Here is a 16907-nt window from a genome sequence, read left to right as displayed (position 1 = left end):
TCTTGTCAATTTTCCTCCCAGCCATTTCTTTCGTTTCTGAGCCACATTTTCCTAGGTAAAGCTTTTCAATGGTTTTAAAAACGAAATTTCCACCAAGTTTGTTATCTTGTGAGTTTGAAGTTTTTTTTTGAGGCACTATTGATAAATGGCTCCCAGTACGTGCCTGCTGTGATAGGTGGAAAATGTAATTGATTTTATAGTAGTGCTGAGCGCTCAGCTCTGGGAGCCCCCTGCACTTTGCAGATGTGTGAATTGAATTAGATTGGGAGAATTCTGTTGCTAATCACCACAAGCCTCCAGGCTTGGTTTGGGAGGTGAATGGGTTTGGGATTGCTGTTCTTTTCTTGAGGATAAATAAAATCGAAGCTGTAACATGTTTTTTTCTGTTGGCTCTCATGTTCTCGCTTTAAAAAGCAAATACTTTTTGGCCACAGTACAGGTATCTTAGTTCAGTTGTCTTCCCTGAAAGATTAAAAGTTTTGATATCTTGGGTTTTAGGGGTTTGTACGTAAGTGAAAGTAGCCTGGGTTTGGCCTAGTTTATGCAAATTCATGGATGTGTCTCTTTGTTCCAGTGTTTACACCGGAAACTTCTGCATACTGTAAAGCATTCACATAGCTGGGGAAGCAGAGTGGCATCAAAGAATGTGGCCATCCTTGGTGACATCAGTCTTGAGTTCAAAGCCCAATGCTGTCATTTGCTAGTTAGGCTACCTTGGGCAAGCGATCAGTTTCCTTGTCTGTAAAAGAACACAGAGCCTGCAGGCTGTGAGGGATTAGAAACACTGGATGGAAAACACCTGCTACATGGTAAACAGCCAATAAATGGAAGTTAGTAGTATAGACAGAAATTCTTAAATTTGCTCGTAAATCTCAAATGTTCTGACTTCTTTATTTGCAAAAGCACAGCTGCTGTATTCATTTGAGAAAAAAAATTCCTAAGTTCCTGAATAATAATCAGGGAAATGCCTATGTGCCTCTTCCTGAATTTTTATTCAAGGTGATTCATGCTTACTTGTCCTCGTTTTTGTCAACAGTGTGGAGATGGATTTGTGATTGGTTTGTTGAATTTTAATAACCAAATCAGAACTTTTATCAATTTGATCAAATTCTTTACAGCAACTTTTTTTTCTTATTAATGTTATGATAGATTACAACCTTGTGAGATTTCAGTTGTACATTATGGTTAGTCATGTTGTGGGTACACCACTTCCCCCTTTGTGCCCTTCCCCCACCCCCCCCTTTTCCCTGGTAACCACCGATCAGATCTCCTTGTCAATATATTAACTTCCACCTATGAGTGGAGTCATATAGAGTTCGTCTTTCTCTGACTGGCTTATTTCTCTTAACATAATACCCTCGAGGTCCATCCACATTGTCTTTACAGCAACTTTTAAACGACAAATTGAAATGGCAAGCAATAGGATATATTGGAGTATATGAGGAAACCATTTGGTATAAACCTAATTCGGCCTGACTTTGTTTTTTCCAAAAGGGCCTGACTGTGGCCATTGAGCATGCATTGTATATCTGCTTAGATATTTTGAGATAAAGGTGCAACTTCCCTCCTCCTCCCAACGTTGGCATCTCCTTAAAGATTAAGCATCTTTCCTTAGGCTGGGAACTGATTGCAGCACTCATCTGTGACCACCCAGCTCGAGGCAACAGACCTGCCACCCTGCTGTGTTCATCGACACAGCAGACCTATCTGCCGTTTCCATCAATGGCTGTGCCGACAGAGCAGCCTCGTCACTATTGTAAAAGGGACATTTCAATCATATGTGAAACATCCTCTTTGAGGGTATATAACCACCCTGTATACCCTCTCTTCTTTGGAGTGCTCTGTTCCTTTGTGGAAAGACTCTCCTGGGTTATAATCCTCAGATTTCAGCTCAGAATAAACTCACCCAAATTTTCCTGTACAGATTGGTTATGGATTATTTTTGTCGACATAAGCATGCAATAATTATAAACAGAACTGCTATTATGAGTCTGGTAAATGTTGAAAATCCCTACCACCTTGCCTAGCATATACCATTTACTCAATAAATATTAGTGATTATTGTTAATAAATATAATATTTAGAGATTCCATCATACATGCTTCCAGACTATAAATGTTTTAAAAAGTGTCAGTGCTATTTTTTCTTACCAGCACTTGTACGGGGTCATAGTCAGTATGCAAGTTATGACATCACTTCAGAGATATCTCACCAAGAACTCTTTCCTCTTTTATTCCCTGTGGCCTCCTGGCCTCCCAGGTCACCAAGGCAGTCTTTCCAATGACTCTGAGTGCCCAGCACCAAAGCTGCTGCCTCACAGGTTCTTTCAATCCACAAAGCCAACCCCAGACTTGCATTTATCACTCAAGTTTCATGACACTTAAAAGAGGAGGTTTGAATACGTATATTTCACTAGTACAGAACAACTTTTTTCTTTTATGAAAAGGTAGGAAGAAGTTAACTTGGATCCCAATGAAGAATATTTTTCAATAATAGGATGAATTATTTCACAGGTTTTTACCTGCCTGAAGCCTCCTGCTCTGGTCAGCATCAGCCTGATACACTTCCATTCTCTCTGGAGAAGCGTTTACCTGTCTGCAAGCACCTAGCCTCTCTTCCCCGGGAGCTTGGACTCAATTGATGTGCTGAAGGGTGGCTTAGGGTGGGGAAACCTAAGGCCCCTCACTATAATCTCCATTAGCCTTCCCAAAGCCACCCCAAAGAAGCATAAATCTAACTAAAAATCAGAGGCCAACTGTGCAGTCACCTGTAATGTGGGGACAGTGTGTCCCTCTACCCAATCCAAACCAGGTTGATGTCCCCGGGCTTTGCCTAAACAGAGCAGCGTTTGGTGCCTTCGCTGCTCTCCCATCCACAACTGCAGTGGAGAGAGTTTGGACCTGTAATTTGGAAAGGCTACTTGACCATGTTTTTGGAGGAAAGTTTCTCCAGGGCACTGCAAACGGGATTTAGTTAATAGAAAAGCAACATAACACACACATTTTCTGAAATGAGGGATACTGTAGCCAACATCTGCAAGATGGATTTTCTGCTGGAAACTGAGAGCAGCCCAATAGATTATTTCTGGGTGGCTTTCTCCAGGCTTCGAAGAATACATTTTGCATAGCCTCCTGGAGGTGCCAAGATGGAAACCTGAATGCAATTTTATCTGAAACAGCTCTGCATGGAAAATGTGCATCTCCTACATTCCCAAAATGAAAGTAATCCAAATGATCGTGGGGACTGGTTGGTATTGTTCCTAGACTTGATTTAGGCTAGTGTTTTCTGGGATTGAGGGTGGGATTTGCCAGAGGCTAAAGCTTTAATGGATTTTTAGTTTTAAAAACAGAAAAGGAGAAAGAGATCCAACTGAATTGTTAACCTCATTCTTCTTTTTTTTTGGTGAGGAAAATTGGCTCTGAGCTAACGTCTGTTGCCAATCTTCCTCTTTTTGCTTGAAGAAGATTGTCGCTGAGCTAACATCTGGCCAGTCTTCCTCTATTTTGTATGTGGGACACCGCCACAGCATGGCTTGATGAGCCGTGTGTAAGTCTTCACCTGGGATCCAAAACTGCAAACCCAGGGCCGCTGAAGTGGAGCACACAAAGTTAACCACTATGCCACTGGGCCAGCCCCATTAACCTGGTTCTTATAGCAACTGGATAACTGTTTTGAAGCACTTATATCTACCAGAAGCAAAGGACTGTGGTGAATGATCCCCTGAGAATGCCTTTTGCATTAGACCAAGTGAGGAGAGGGCCTCTCTCATCAGATTCACTCTTTATGTTGCCTTGGCAAGCATTTTTATGTTGACAATGTTTTAGACTTTGTCTCTCTCCACTATGCAAAGCCTGAATTTTCAAAGCTCGCATACTATCCTGAATATATCCAAAGCAGCCCCAGAGGAGTGATCAATCCCCTCGACTATTGGTAAATGTCTATTTAGAGCAGAGGATGGCAAGTCTTTTGTATAAAGGGCTGGATGATAAATATTTTAGGCTTTGTAGGCTGTAACTACTCAAGCCTGTGGTTGTAGCAACAGACAATATGTAAATGAATAAGTGTGGCTGTGTTCCAATGAAACTTCATTTTCCAAAATAGGTGGCAGGTCAGAACTGGTCTGTGGACCTTAGTTGCAGATTGCTGACTGAGACCATTCCTGGGGCATCCATAAAAAGTAGACTATATCAAAAACTTCAATATTCAAAATAATTATTAGGTACAATCTTACTTGAAAAACACACCAAACTAAACTTTTCCTTAAAAATTAAAAAAGACAAGGGACTTTTAAAACCACACCCTCTATGGTAGACTGTGTGTCTTATTAGCATTAGGACGAGGTAAATGCCATCCATCAATGAAACTGATGAAGAGGGTGGGACCAACTGTGGCACAAACTTAGAACACCAACTGATCCTGGCACAGCATTTATAAAGCTTGCAAGCAAATAAAAGTTTTAAAAACCAGATAGATGAAGCTCAGTCAAGGGCATTTATCTTTAAAATATATGGCTCAAGACATGTTTAGATATATACGAGTGGATTATTTACACTATTATTGAAGATTACGGAGCATTTTTTCATTAATGAGAAAAGAGCTTTACATGCAGGTGAAAATTAATGCTTTTCTGTATCTGGAATTCATTTCGCTGTGGTCCAGGTTGTTCTCATTTTCACTCGGCAATTTAACAGGAAAATGGAATGATGACCTGAATATGTTAGATGTCCCCATGACCTACTGTCATTTTGGCAGAAATGTGTCCCGGCTCCATTTACAGCTCCTGACAGGCAGGGCTCCTTGTTGTATCAACGTTGCTTCCCTCGAGACTGTACTCCTGAGTTTCACAGATTAGGTTAAGAGTGTTTGAAAATGGATTTGTAATCAATTCATTTTCTCCCTACAAATTTGTGCCCATAAAATACCATATGGGTGGTGAGTAGTTGAAGTAGTTCTCTAGTCCTTGATACAGTCCTGACACAAGGCATGGAAATAGCGTTGCCACGTTTAGCAAATGAAAACACAGGAGGCTCAGTTAAATTTGAATTTCAGGTAAATGACAAATAATCATTTTAGTATAAGTATGTTGAATGAAATATTTGAGACATACTTACACTAAAAATTATTCAACTGAAATACTGGTTGAGACATAATTATGCTACAAACTTATTTGGTGTTTATCTGCACTTCCAATTTAACTAGGTGTACTAACATACTGAAGCATGTTCTAGTAAATGGAGTTTTTGCTAGATGCTATGGTTTATATTGAGTACTATCAAAATTGAAAAATGTGGGGGCTGGCCCCGTGGCCGAGTGGTTAAGTTCACGCACTCTGCTTTGGCGGCCCAGGGTTTCACTGGTTCGAATCCTGGGCGCGGACATGGCACCATTCATCAGGCCATGCTGAGGCAGCGTCCCACATGCCACAAATAGAAGGATCCACAACTAAAATATACAACTGTGTACCAGGGGGCTTTGGGGAGAAAAAGGAAAAAATAAAATCTTAAAAAAAAAAAATGCAAGATAGGGGCCGGCCCAGTGGTGCAGTGGTTAAGTTCGCATGTTTTGCTTCGGTGGCCCAAGGTTCGCCGGTTCGGATCCCAGGTGCGGACACGGCACAGCTTGTCAGGCCATGCTGTGGTAGGCGTCCCACATACAAAGTAGAGGAAGATGGGCACAGATGTTAGCTCAGGGCCAATCTTCCTCAGCAAAAAGAGGAGGATTGGCAGCAGATGTTAGCTCAGGGCTAATCTTCCTCAAAAAAAAGAAAAAAAAATGCAAGACAATCCTTAATGCCTTGTTGGTGAATCTGTCTTGGTGGAGTGCTTACTCCTATGCCTTGTTGCTAGGTGGGTGAGATTTGGGTCAAGGTGGTAAACAGCTTTTCTAATGCAAGCATGGGCAGAATGCTTTTGCTAGGGGTGGGAGGGAGGGTGTGTTTTCTTAAATTCATAATGGGCAGGAAAAGTTTCAAAGGATTGTTTGAGTTTATTCTCTGTTTTAATGAGAAATTTGTTCTTTTGTTGTTTCATTCTAAGCTCTATGGTATATTATTTGGAAATTAGAGATAAGCAAAAAAACAAAAAAAAGAAAGAAGAAAGAAAAAATAGATATTAATACTCTCCCATACTCTCATTATCCAGAGAAAACCACTGTAAACATTTGGGGGTTTACATATATGCATATGTAAAAAAGAGCAGCTAAAATGTCTGGAATATTTGAAAGCTCTTCAGCTCTGAAATGTCACTTTTACCTTTAATTTCTGAACAAGCTGAATCGATTCTCCTTCCCTCGTATTGTGGGAAGTCCAGGGCTCCCAGGGTATTTTAAAAGAGTCACCCTAAGCGTATAGCCTGTTTCCTATAGCCTCTTGCTCCCCATCCCTCCAGTGGTGGATCCTCAACTGTGTCTCCAATTGTCATGTTTCCTCTTCTCTCGTGGTTTAATCTCATGTTAAAAATTGTCCCTCTCGCTGTGTTCCTCCGAGTGCCACTGCCACAAACCTATTGTATGGAGCTGCCTTTCACGGAAGGTTGGAGAGCTGCTGGAGGGGGATGGTAGCGCACAGCACAGGTGGGCGGTAATTTAATACTGAGTACGAATAGACCCCCTGTTCTTAGAAGTTTCTCTGCCATCGGCAGCTGTGGGACTTTTTCCCTGGGCCTCTGGCTGCCTGCCCTGCTGTAATTCCTAACCCGGTGTCCCTCCCCAAGACTTCTGTTGGTCTCTCTTCTCTTCATTCTAGAGGCCTCACGTCCTCACCCTTCCATCGCCTTTCCTTCGCTCACCTTCTTTAGCAGTTAAACCTGAGAATTCCCATTACTTTCTTATGCAGAGCACCTGCCAGACTATCGTTTTTGTTTGTTTGTGCTTTTTTTAGATTTTATTTATTTTTTATTTTTTCCTTCTCCCCCAAGCCCCTTCAGTATATAGTTGTATATTCTAGTTGTGCGTGCTTCTGGTTGTGCTATGTGGGACGCCACCTCAGCGTGGCCTGACGAGCGAGCAGTGCCATGTTTGTTCCCAGGATCCCAACCGGTGAAACCCTGGGCAGCCCAAGCAGAGCACAGGAACTTAACCACTTGGCCACTGGGCCAGCCCCCAGCCTACTGTTTAACCCTCTCCTGATCCTGGCCTTTCCCCGTGCTCTTAGACTTTCTCAGGCAAAACACTTATCTTTTTTAATTTATGTTTTTTATATTTACATTTTAAATTTACATTTTTATGTATTTATATTCTGACTTTTAAAACCAAGTCAGATTAGGCCCTTTTATTAACGTTAAAATCTATCTATCATCTATCTAAATTTATACAAATCTTTATCTGAGAAAAAAAGTGTGTGTGTGCGCGTATATATATATATAAATATATCTCAGCTACCCGAAGAACCAGAAGAAAGTTTGCAAGTACGTTTTTCCTTTAGCCTGAGCCAGACCTTCCTCCATCATCAGAGACCCCTGTGGGTGAAAGAACATTTATTCTCCTCTTCGTATGCCCCTGCTTTCCTGCATCTTCCTCACTCTGACCTCCCAGGATTTGTTTTAACTGAGCTATATTCCAGCTCTAAGATTCATGACTTTGTGATTCTGCCTGAAGTGCCCTTCAAACTCAGGTTTATTTTATTTGATTTTTCAGATCAGCCTCCCCATCGCCCCAGGTCCCCTCTGGCACTGACGTGTCACTCTGTGGGGCCCTTGTTGATTCACTGGTCTCTCTGGGAGCTTCCTGCAAGCAAACGATTTTGTCTCGTGCATCTCTCTCCATTGGCTCACCACAGCACCTGGGACACAGTCGTGCTCAACAAATACCTGTTGTCTGCACAGATGAGCCACTGCGTGGAGGAGTCAGTGGACTGAGGAGATCTCTGTTTCTTTCTCTCAACCTCTCTCCTTGATGACCCACGGGCGTGACTGAGCAGTGCTTAGTATCACAGACAAGATTTTTCCCTGGAAGTGAGTTGCTGCCAAGCAGTTTAATTTTGAGGAGGAGTGAGATCCTGGGGGGGATGACACCTTCGTAATCCTGAGGCAGCCCCAGATCTTCATTGGTGGCAGTGAAAAGGAGAGACCTTGATGCTTGTGCAAATTACACAGAGTGTTTGATATTAGCAAGTGTGTTCAGAGTTTCAGTTGCAAGCAAATGAGTAGAAAGCAGTAGAACCTCAAAATCAGTGTTTGGATCAAAATATTTCTTATCAGAAAATTTTAAGACACTTTGACTTTTTCACGGCAGTTTTTTGATGCCTGTAATAACTCATGATAATTTTATTCATTTTAATTTCAGTGTTGTTTATCTTGATGCAGAACCAATTGCTCCTTTACCTGTGTTTTTGTTGCATTTATGAGCTTGTAATTAGTGATTTAAAGCGCTTCCAGCAGACGACAAAGAGACAATGAACTTTCACTATTAACTGAAGCTTCTTGTCTACCCTTCCCTATCTCATTATTCTCATTCTTGCCTAAAGTTTACTATCCTGGATTTACTGTTTATAATTTTCATGAGCATTTTATACTAATATTGCATCTAATCTATACAATTATGTATAGTTGGTTTTGCATTTTTTAAAATAGTGCGCAAAGTATATCATGTTAGTTATTCTTTTATAATTTGCTTATTTTTTCACAATATTATGTTCTAAGATGCAGGCATGTTGATACATATAATTCTAGGTAATTTATTTTATTGCTTTGTACTATTTCGCTGGATAGGTATATCACATATATTTACCTATTCTTAAGTCGATGGGCATTGTGATTATTTTCTTCTTGTTTTCCTCTAACGTAGAACATCAATAAAACATTCACGTACATGATTTCTTGGGCCACGTGCAGGCGTTTCTCTAGAGAATAAACCTGGGGACGGGATTGCTGGGTCACTGGGTGCACCCAGGTTCTCCTTTTCTGGGGTGTTGCCAAAATGCTCTTCAAACTAGATTTACCAGTTTGCTCTCCCATTAGCTGTATGTGACAGTACTGTTGTTCCCCATCCTTGCTAGCATCTAGCTTTGCCAATTTGGTGGATAGGAAATGATATTTCATTACGGTTTAATTTGCATTTTCCTGATTACTAGTAAGATTGAATATCTTTTCAAGTTTTGTTTTTGTCATTTATGTTTCTTGTCCTGTGAATTTCCTCCTCCTATAATTTGCTAATTATTCCATTTTTTGAAAGCCAATTTGTAAAGCGCATAAAATATATTTTTGACATATGGATACTTGTTTGATTTTATGTATTGCAAATATCTTCTCCCCATCTATGCATTAGAATAGCATTTTTTTCCATCTTATGGACTAACATAGCAGTTAACTCATTGTGTAATGTTCTGTGTTTTTCTCTTTCTCTCATAAGGCTTTGAATTCAAGTAAGAGCAGGAACAGACTTTTCCATTTTTATTTCCTTGGTTCCTAGCACATAAATAACAGCCAGCAAAATTGCTTGAATTGACTTGAGAGTGTCGCTTAATTTAATGTAGATGGTATTGTAAATCTGAGTTTTTTACTGATGACTTTCAATGTGAAGGCCTTTCTGTCAATCTTAGCTATGTGATATACAGATACATATACATATTGACATATGTATAGGCATACATATCACTTGAAAGAGTGACACTTTTGCAACCAAGTCAGTTTAGGCCCTTTTATAACCTTTAAAATAGGGCTTCCCTCAATTTCCAGGCAGAGTTTCCCTCAGAACACAGCTAAGGTCGAGATAGGTTAATAAATTCAGACAGGCTTGAAACAACAGATGCATTGCTATTTCTAGTCCTGAGTTGTTGGGGAAGCAGGGAGGAAGGAGGGCATAATTGTACAAGGCCCTGTCATCTTTGCAGCTCATCAATATCAGCAGCTGACACAGGCAAGTGCTTGTCAATCAGTTCTATTGGCAGACACTGACCTTGTCGTTACAAGCACTGCTTTCTTGATGTCTGCTAGTGTGACACATGGCACCAGACTCCGTGTGCAGCTGGTATCTTGGACTTGAATGTACTGTGAGTTCTCTGGCATTATTAGTGCAATTCCTTGTTATTGTCACCAGGTCATACCTTTGACATCAACGATAGCTGTGTGCTGTCTTTGCGTTTCTTGTCTCATATTGCAGTGGTTGTGTTTTACTTGATGTGACAGTTTATGATGGTAGAGGACAACAGATGTTACATTAGATACAGACTGGTGCATGCTCAACTTCGAGATCGCTCCAGGAAAAGTTGATTTTACTATAACATTATATAACGAGAAATAAATAAATTGTGGGTTGGAGTGAGCATCACAAATTTGAAGAATTGCTTTGCATTTAAGCTGTCACTGTTTTTAAGACTAGACCTGGGATTATATACATTTTTAATTAAAAAAAACATAAGTAGGAAGAATTTGGGAATGTAAAAATGAATCATGATTTGAATGATTTTATCTTGAAATAAGTTTAAAAATGCAATTCTAACTTCTTAACATATTCTGAGTTATGTGTGGGGTTTACAAAATACAGAAGCCACAATTCTGGCTTTCCCCCTTTGCTGTTCCTTAAACTCTCTCTCTCTCCCCAGTCCTCTCTTCTTGCTCTCCTAACCTGGCATCCAAACGTTCTCACGCTCTTTAGGTGAAATTTAGGACTCCACTTACGAAGTTTCGTTTCCTATTTTTTTCCCCCAAAAGTGTCCTTTGAAACTAAGAATTATCCACGGTAATAACTGGAGATAACATTGTTGTTTATGGTGCTGTACATAATTGCACTTACGTTGGGTGTGTCAAGCCTATGATGATGGAATAATAAATGGGTACTGAATGTTCCAGCAGCTTTTATTTGCGAGCACTGCTCATGCAATCAGGGTCACATTACCCAGATGTAAGTGGAATAAGACAGGGAGAAGAGGATTTGTATAATCCACCATGAATGTGTTCCAGAGAGATCTGATTATTTTTCTATACTTTCTAACAGGTGGGTATGCGTACATGTGCAATAGCTGGGAGACTTTTTATATTTGGGTTAATAAGGAGAGAAAAGTACTCTTTGCTTTGCAAATTCAAGCATTTTTTTCTTCTAGAATCCCTCAATTTGGGAAGATTAGCACATTTTCTTTGCCTTTTCAGCTTGTTCCCCTAGCGTGCCACAACCTTCACTATTCCTAATATATTCTGGTTATTAGAAGGGCCTTTTTAATCACTGAGTCAAGGGAGCAGCTAAATAGTGAATTTTTATTCTAGAAATTCAGCCATTGTAGATTTCTGTAAATTTTGTTTCTGCCTTGTTTCTTTTTTTGTCTAAAAGTTATATATTTTAAGACTTGAAGGTTCTTTGAGATGGTGTCCAGAGTTACTCAAGAAATGTGTTCAGATTCTGTAGCAAACACCTGCTTCTTGGAAGACCCAATAGCATGGATAGAACTGATTCCGAATCCACTGCACTTATCTTGTACACAGCTTTTCATTAAGAATTGCATCCGTGGGAGACTCTTCATCTTTAGTAAATCATGGGCTCCAAATGGGAGTTCTTAAAATGGATAACTGAGAGACACGGGCAGGTTAGCTGAGAACTACATCACCCTACTCCTCTTTCCTGACTCCAATCTCAGTTTCTAACTGGTTACTGTCCCAGTAGCATCTCCAGGAGGCGTATCTCTGAGAAGCATTGTAGGAGAATGGTTAAGATCATAGTGCCATAGAGTCAGAAAGACCTAGATTTAAGTTCTAGATCTATATTTGCTTGCCATATGACTTTGTGAGAGGTTATTTAACCATTTTTAAAAATGATTAAGACCTTATTTTTTAGAGCTGTTTAAGGTTCAGAGCAAAGTTGGGGGAAAGGTGTAGATATTTCCCATATACTCCCTGCTCCCACTGCATCCATAGCCTCCTCTATTATCAACAATCCCCCACCAGAGTGGTACATTTATTACAACTGATGAACCTATATTGACACATCATAATCGCTCAAGTCTATAGTTTATCTAAGGGTTCACTCTGGGTGTTGTACCTTCCAGGGGTTTGGACAAATTATATTGACATGTTTCCATCATTAGTGTATCATATAGAGTATTTTCACTGCCCTAAAAGGCCTCTCTGCTCTCTTCATCCCTCCCCCCAAAAAAATCCCTGACAATCACTAATGTTTTTACCATCTCCATAGTTTTGTCTTTTCTAGGATGTCATGTAGTTGGAATTATACTCTTTATAGTCTTTTCAGATTAGCTTCTTTCACCTAGTAATATGAATTTAATTTTCCTCCATGTCTTTTCATGGCTTGATAGCTCATTTCTTTTTGGCTGTGAGCAATATTCCATTGTCTGGATGTACCCCAGTTTACTCACATACTGAAGGACATCTTGGTTGCTTCCAAGTTTTGGCAATTATGAACAAAGCTGCTATAAACATCTGTATGCAGGTTTTTGTGTAGACATAAGTTTTCAGCTCCTTTGGGTAAATACCAAGCTGCCTGACTGCTGGATCAGATAGTGACAGTACGTTTAGTTTTTTAAGAAACTTCCAGAGTGTCTTCCAAAGCGGCTGTACCGCATTCCCACCAGCAATGAATGAGAGTTTCTGTTGCTCCACGTACTTGCCAGCATTTGGTGGTGTCAGTGTTCTGGATTTTGGCCATTTTAATAGATGTGTAGTGGTATCTCTTGTTGTCTTAATTTGCATTTCCCTGATGACATATGATGTGGAGTAACTTTTCATATGCTTATTTGCCATTTGTATTTCTTCTTTGGTGAGATGTCTATTAAAGTGTTTGGTCCCCCCCATCCCTTTTTTTTGAGGAAGATTAGCCCTGATCTAACGTCTGCCACCAATTGTCTTTTTGCTGAGGTAGAATGGCCCTGAGCTAACATCCATGCCCGTCTTCCTCTATTTTATATGTGGGATGCCTGCCACAGCATGGCTTGATAAGCAGTGGATAGGTCCGTGCCTGGGATCTGAACTAGCAAACCCTGAGCTGCCAAAGCGGAGTGTGTGAACTTAATCCTATGCCACCCAGCTGGCCTGTTTGGCCCATTTTTTTTAATCAGGTTTTTTTTTTTCTTATTATTGAGTTTTAAGCATTCTTTCTATATTTTGGATAATAGCTCTTTATCAGACACGTCTTTTGCAAATATTTTCTTCCAGTCTGTGGCTTGTCTTCTCATTTCCTTGACATTGTCTTTTGCAGAGCAGAGGTTTTTAATGTTAATTAAGTTGTGCTTGTCAGTTATTTCTTTCATGGATCATGCCTTTGGTATTGTATGTAAAAAGTCATTGCCATACTTGGGGTCATATAGATTTTTCTCTATCTTATCTTATAGGAGTTTTATAGTTTTAAACTTACATTTAGGTCTGTGATCCATTTTGAGTTCATTTTTGTGAAGGGTATAAGGTCTATGTCTAGATTTATTCTTTTGCATGTGGATGTCCAGTTGTTCCAGCACCAGTTGTTGAAAGACTCTTTGTTCTACTGTATTGTCTTTGCTCCTATGTCAAAGATGAGTTGACTATATTTATGTCGGTCGACTTCTGGGCTTTCTATTCTGTTCCATTGATCTATTTGTCTAGTCTTTGACTAATACCATACTGCCTTGATTATTATAACTTCATAGTAAGTTTTGAAGTCAGATAGTGTCAGTCCTCCAACTTTGTTCTTCTCCTTCAATGTTGTGTTGGCTATTCTGGATCTTTTGCCTCTCCATATAAACCTTATAATCAGTTTGTTGATATCCACAAAATAACTATGGGATTTTGATTGGAATTGTGTTGAATCTATAGATCAAGTTGGGAAGAACTGACCTCTTGACAGTATTGAGTCTTTCTATCCAAGAACCTGGAATATCTTGCCATTTATTTAGTTTTTCCTTGATTTTGTTCATCAGAATTTTGTAGTTTTTGTTATATAGATCTTGTACATATTTTGCTAAATTTATACCTAAATACAGTCACATACTGCATAATGACGTTTGGTCAATGACAGACCACATATAAGATGGTGGTCCCATAAGAATAGTGACATAAAAACTAGGTGTGTAGTAAGCTATCCCATCTAGGTTTATGAAAGTACACTCTGTGATGTTTTAGCAATGATGAAGTCACCTAATGACGTATTTCTCAGAACGCATCTCTGTCATTAAGTGGGGCATGACTGTATTTCACTTTTGGGGGTGCTAATGCAAATGTATTGTGGTTTTAATTTCAAATTCAAATTCAAGGACTTGGGACATATATAACACAAATTCCCTTTCTGAAAAACTTACTAAAAAATATAATCCAAGTAACCAAAGAATTAAAATCAAGAACTTCTGCAGAATTTCTGATAGGAATTGAATGGTATGAGCATTTTCCCATTTAAATATATCTAAATTATTGAATTAATTGTGATTATAAAAGCAAATCTAAAAGTAGCAATTTTTTATACAAAAGACAAATGATTTTTAAAAGAGAATTATAAGAAGTTGGGACAACATAGTATGAGAACACACAAGTCTGTGTTTTTGTGAGGTATGCATAAATGAGTTGGAAGGAAGGAAAGTGGCAAAATTCTTTTTCATTTTTTAATGATAGAATTGTTCTGTAGATACAATTTCACTTCCAAAGTTGGTAGATTAAAATATGTTTACTTATGCATATGAATGAAGATTCTACTTCTAGCTAGTAATAGAAGTTAAAACAGACACTATACCTTCCAAATTGTGAGAGGGAATTAGATCAAGGGAAAAATAGATGAATTGCAAAACACAGACAACAAAGGACAAGACAAGGAAGTATTAAAAAATAAGATGATAGAAACAAGTCCTAAAATACTTGTTATAACAATAAATGTAAATGGAGCAAATGTCTCCTTTAAAGCTTTCATGGAATCCTATCACCTGAAATACGAAGTAGACATTTCTTAGGTTGTGTTTCAGACTTTCTGTATTCTCTCCTGGACCTGTCATAGCAGCTTGAACTTCCACCACTCAGATTCATGAGTTCTAAGTCTTAGAAAAACTGAAAACTGCCCAGTCCATATTTTTTTACCTGCTCAGATTTACCATCTTTGCATGTTTGTTCATTTTTTTTTCTATCTACACTTACTCCTTGGTTAGGTGATATAATTCAATCTCAGGTTTTAATACTCTATATATCTTGAAAATTCCCATATTTATATCTCCAGACAAGAACTCATGTTTAAACTCCAGACTCATATATTCAACTCCATACTCTACATCTTCACTTGGATATCTAAAAGACTTCTCCAACCTAACATGTTCGAAATTGAACTCTTGTTCTTTCTCAGTAAAGATTATTTTACTGTCTTTCCCTTTTCGGTTTAGGGCAATTCCATTTGGTCCTTGATATTTGCAGGACCATTTGGTTCTGTCCAAGCCATCAGTGAGACATTTGGTCCATGCCAAAAGGTCCTTGATATTTTGTCCTGTCCAAAACCATTTGGCATGGACCAAATATGCTCATAAACATTTTGGACGGGACCAAATGTCAAGGACCTCTACGCATGGACCAAATGTCTTCTGGATGTTTTGGTCAGGACCAAATATCAAGGACCTTTTGACGTGGAAAAAATGTCTTCTAGATGCTTTTGGACAGGACCAAATGGCTGCTAATCATTTTAGAGGGATGTGGTATAAAAGAATCAGGATTTGGATGCTTGATGTGCTTATTGCTTCTGGATTGTCATTACTTGTAGGTTATTTCAGCAGACAAAACTAGGAAAAGTGAATGGTTGTATTGTTATCTCTAATATCCAACAGATCAGAGTTCTTCCTTATCTTCTCCCTTCATATTTTCATCTCTCTTCTCCCCGAGTGAAGGATCTACAGCTGTACACAGCACTATGGATTAATCTTACAAATATAATATTAGGAAAAACAAGCCAGATTCAAAAGAGTTCATACTGTATGAGTCTACATTTATGTAGAGTTAAAAAAAAACAACAACAAAGCAACAATAAATGACACTAATCTATGCTGTTAGAAGTCAGGAAAGCAGTTATCCTTGTGGGGGATGGAAGTGCCTGGGAGGAAGAATGAGGGGTTTCTGGAGTGCTGGTGAAGTTCTGTTTCTTGATCTGGGAGATGGGTATTAAATGGTATATTCAATTTTCACAAACACTTTGAGTTGTATACTTATGTTTTGTGCATTTTTTTGGTCTATATATTAAACCTCCAAAGTTACTTGGCTTAATTTCTTTTGTTTTCCTCGTGCGGTTCTGTGTTGATTCAATATCTGATTAGGTTAATTTGTTCTGTTTACTTTCACTTTTACAATTCTCACTCCCCGACTATTGCTGTTATTTAATTTTATCTTTTTGAATATGTAAAACATTAGCATGATTTCAAAAGTCAAAACTATAAGAAAAAGCATCCGTGAAGAAGTATGCTGCCTCTAGTACCCTTCCTGCTTTTTCCCTCCCCTCCTCACTATAAGTAATTTATTCATTTCTGTTTTATCATTTCCTCTTATCTCTTCCTAATACAGCTGCCAGGGTGACCCTTTTAAAGCATAGCGAGATCATGTTACTGCTCTGCTCCAGGTAGTCCAAGTTTCCCATCTCACTCAGAAGAGAAGCTGAAATCCTTCTAGTGGCTGACAAAGCCCTAGCAACCTGGCCCCATTCTCGAGCACTCTTGCGTCATCTGCTGTGGCTCCTCCCCAGGATCCCGCTTCCTCAGTCATGCCAGCCTCTGTTCCTCAAACATGCCAGATATTCTCCCATCTTTGGGTCTTGACTTTTGCTGTTTCCTCTTTCTGGAGTATTTTCTTCTAGGTAGTTACATGATTTATTTCCTTCCTTCCTTCAAGCTTCTTCTTAAATGTCACCTCCAAGGAAGCCTTCCTATTTAAATCTATTGTACTCCCACCTCCACCTTCTGGCTCACCCTATCCATCTTTCAGGCTTATTTTTTTCTCAGCAAAATCACATTCCAATACACAACTGATACGGTGTCAAAGTCA

General features: G+C 39.2%; 1 protein-coding gene across 19 annotated transcripts in view; it reads left to right on the top strand.

Annotated features, from left to right (window-relative positions):
- MLIP (muscular LMNA interacting protein) overlaps positions 1-16907 on the top strand; it is a 238815-nt gene that overhangs the window by 67347 nt on the left and 154561 nt on the right. The window contains exon 1 of one of the 19 annotated variants that reach the window (XM_070514703.1): positions 9923-9985. The exons of the other annotated variants lie outside the window; for them this stretch is intronic. Within the exon in view, the coding sequence (XP_070370804.1) occupies positions 9938-9985 (48 nt within the window). The 5' untranslated portion in view covers positions 9923-9937. Of the gene's footprint in view, positions 1-9922; positions 9986-16907 lie in introns of those variants that run through there. 19 annotated transcript variants of the gene reach the window in all.

This window comes from Equus asinus, chromosome 8 (genome assembly GCF_041296235.1).
Source record: "Equus asinus isolate D_3611 breed Donkey chromosome 8, EquAss-T2T_v2, whole genome shotgun sequence".
Classification (NCBI taxonomy): Eukaryota; Metazoa; Chordata; class Mammalia; order Perissodactyla; family Equidae; genus Equus; species Equus asinus.
This window is presented reverse-complemented; position numbering and strand designations above follow the sequence as displayed.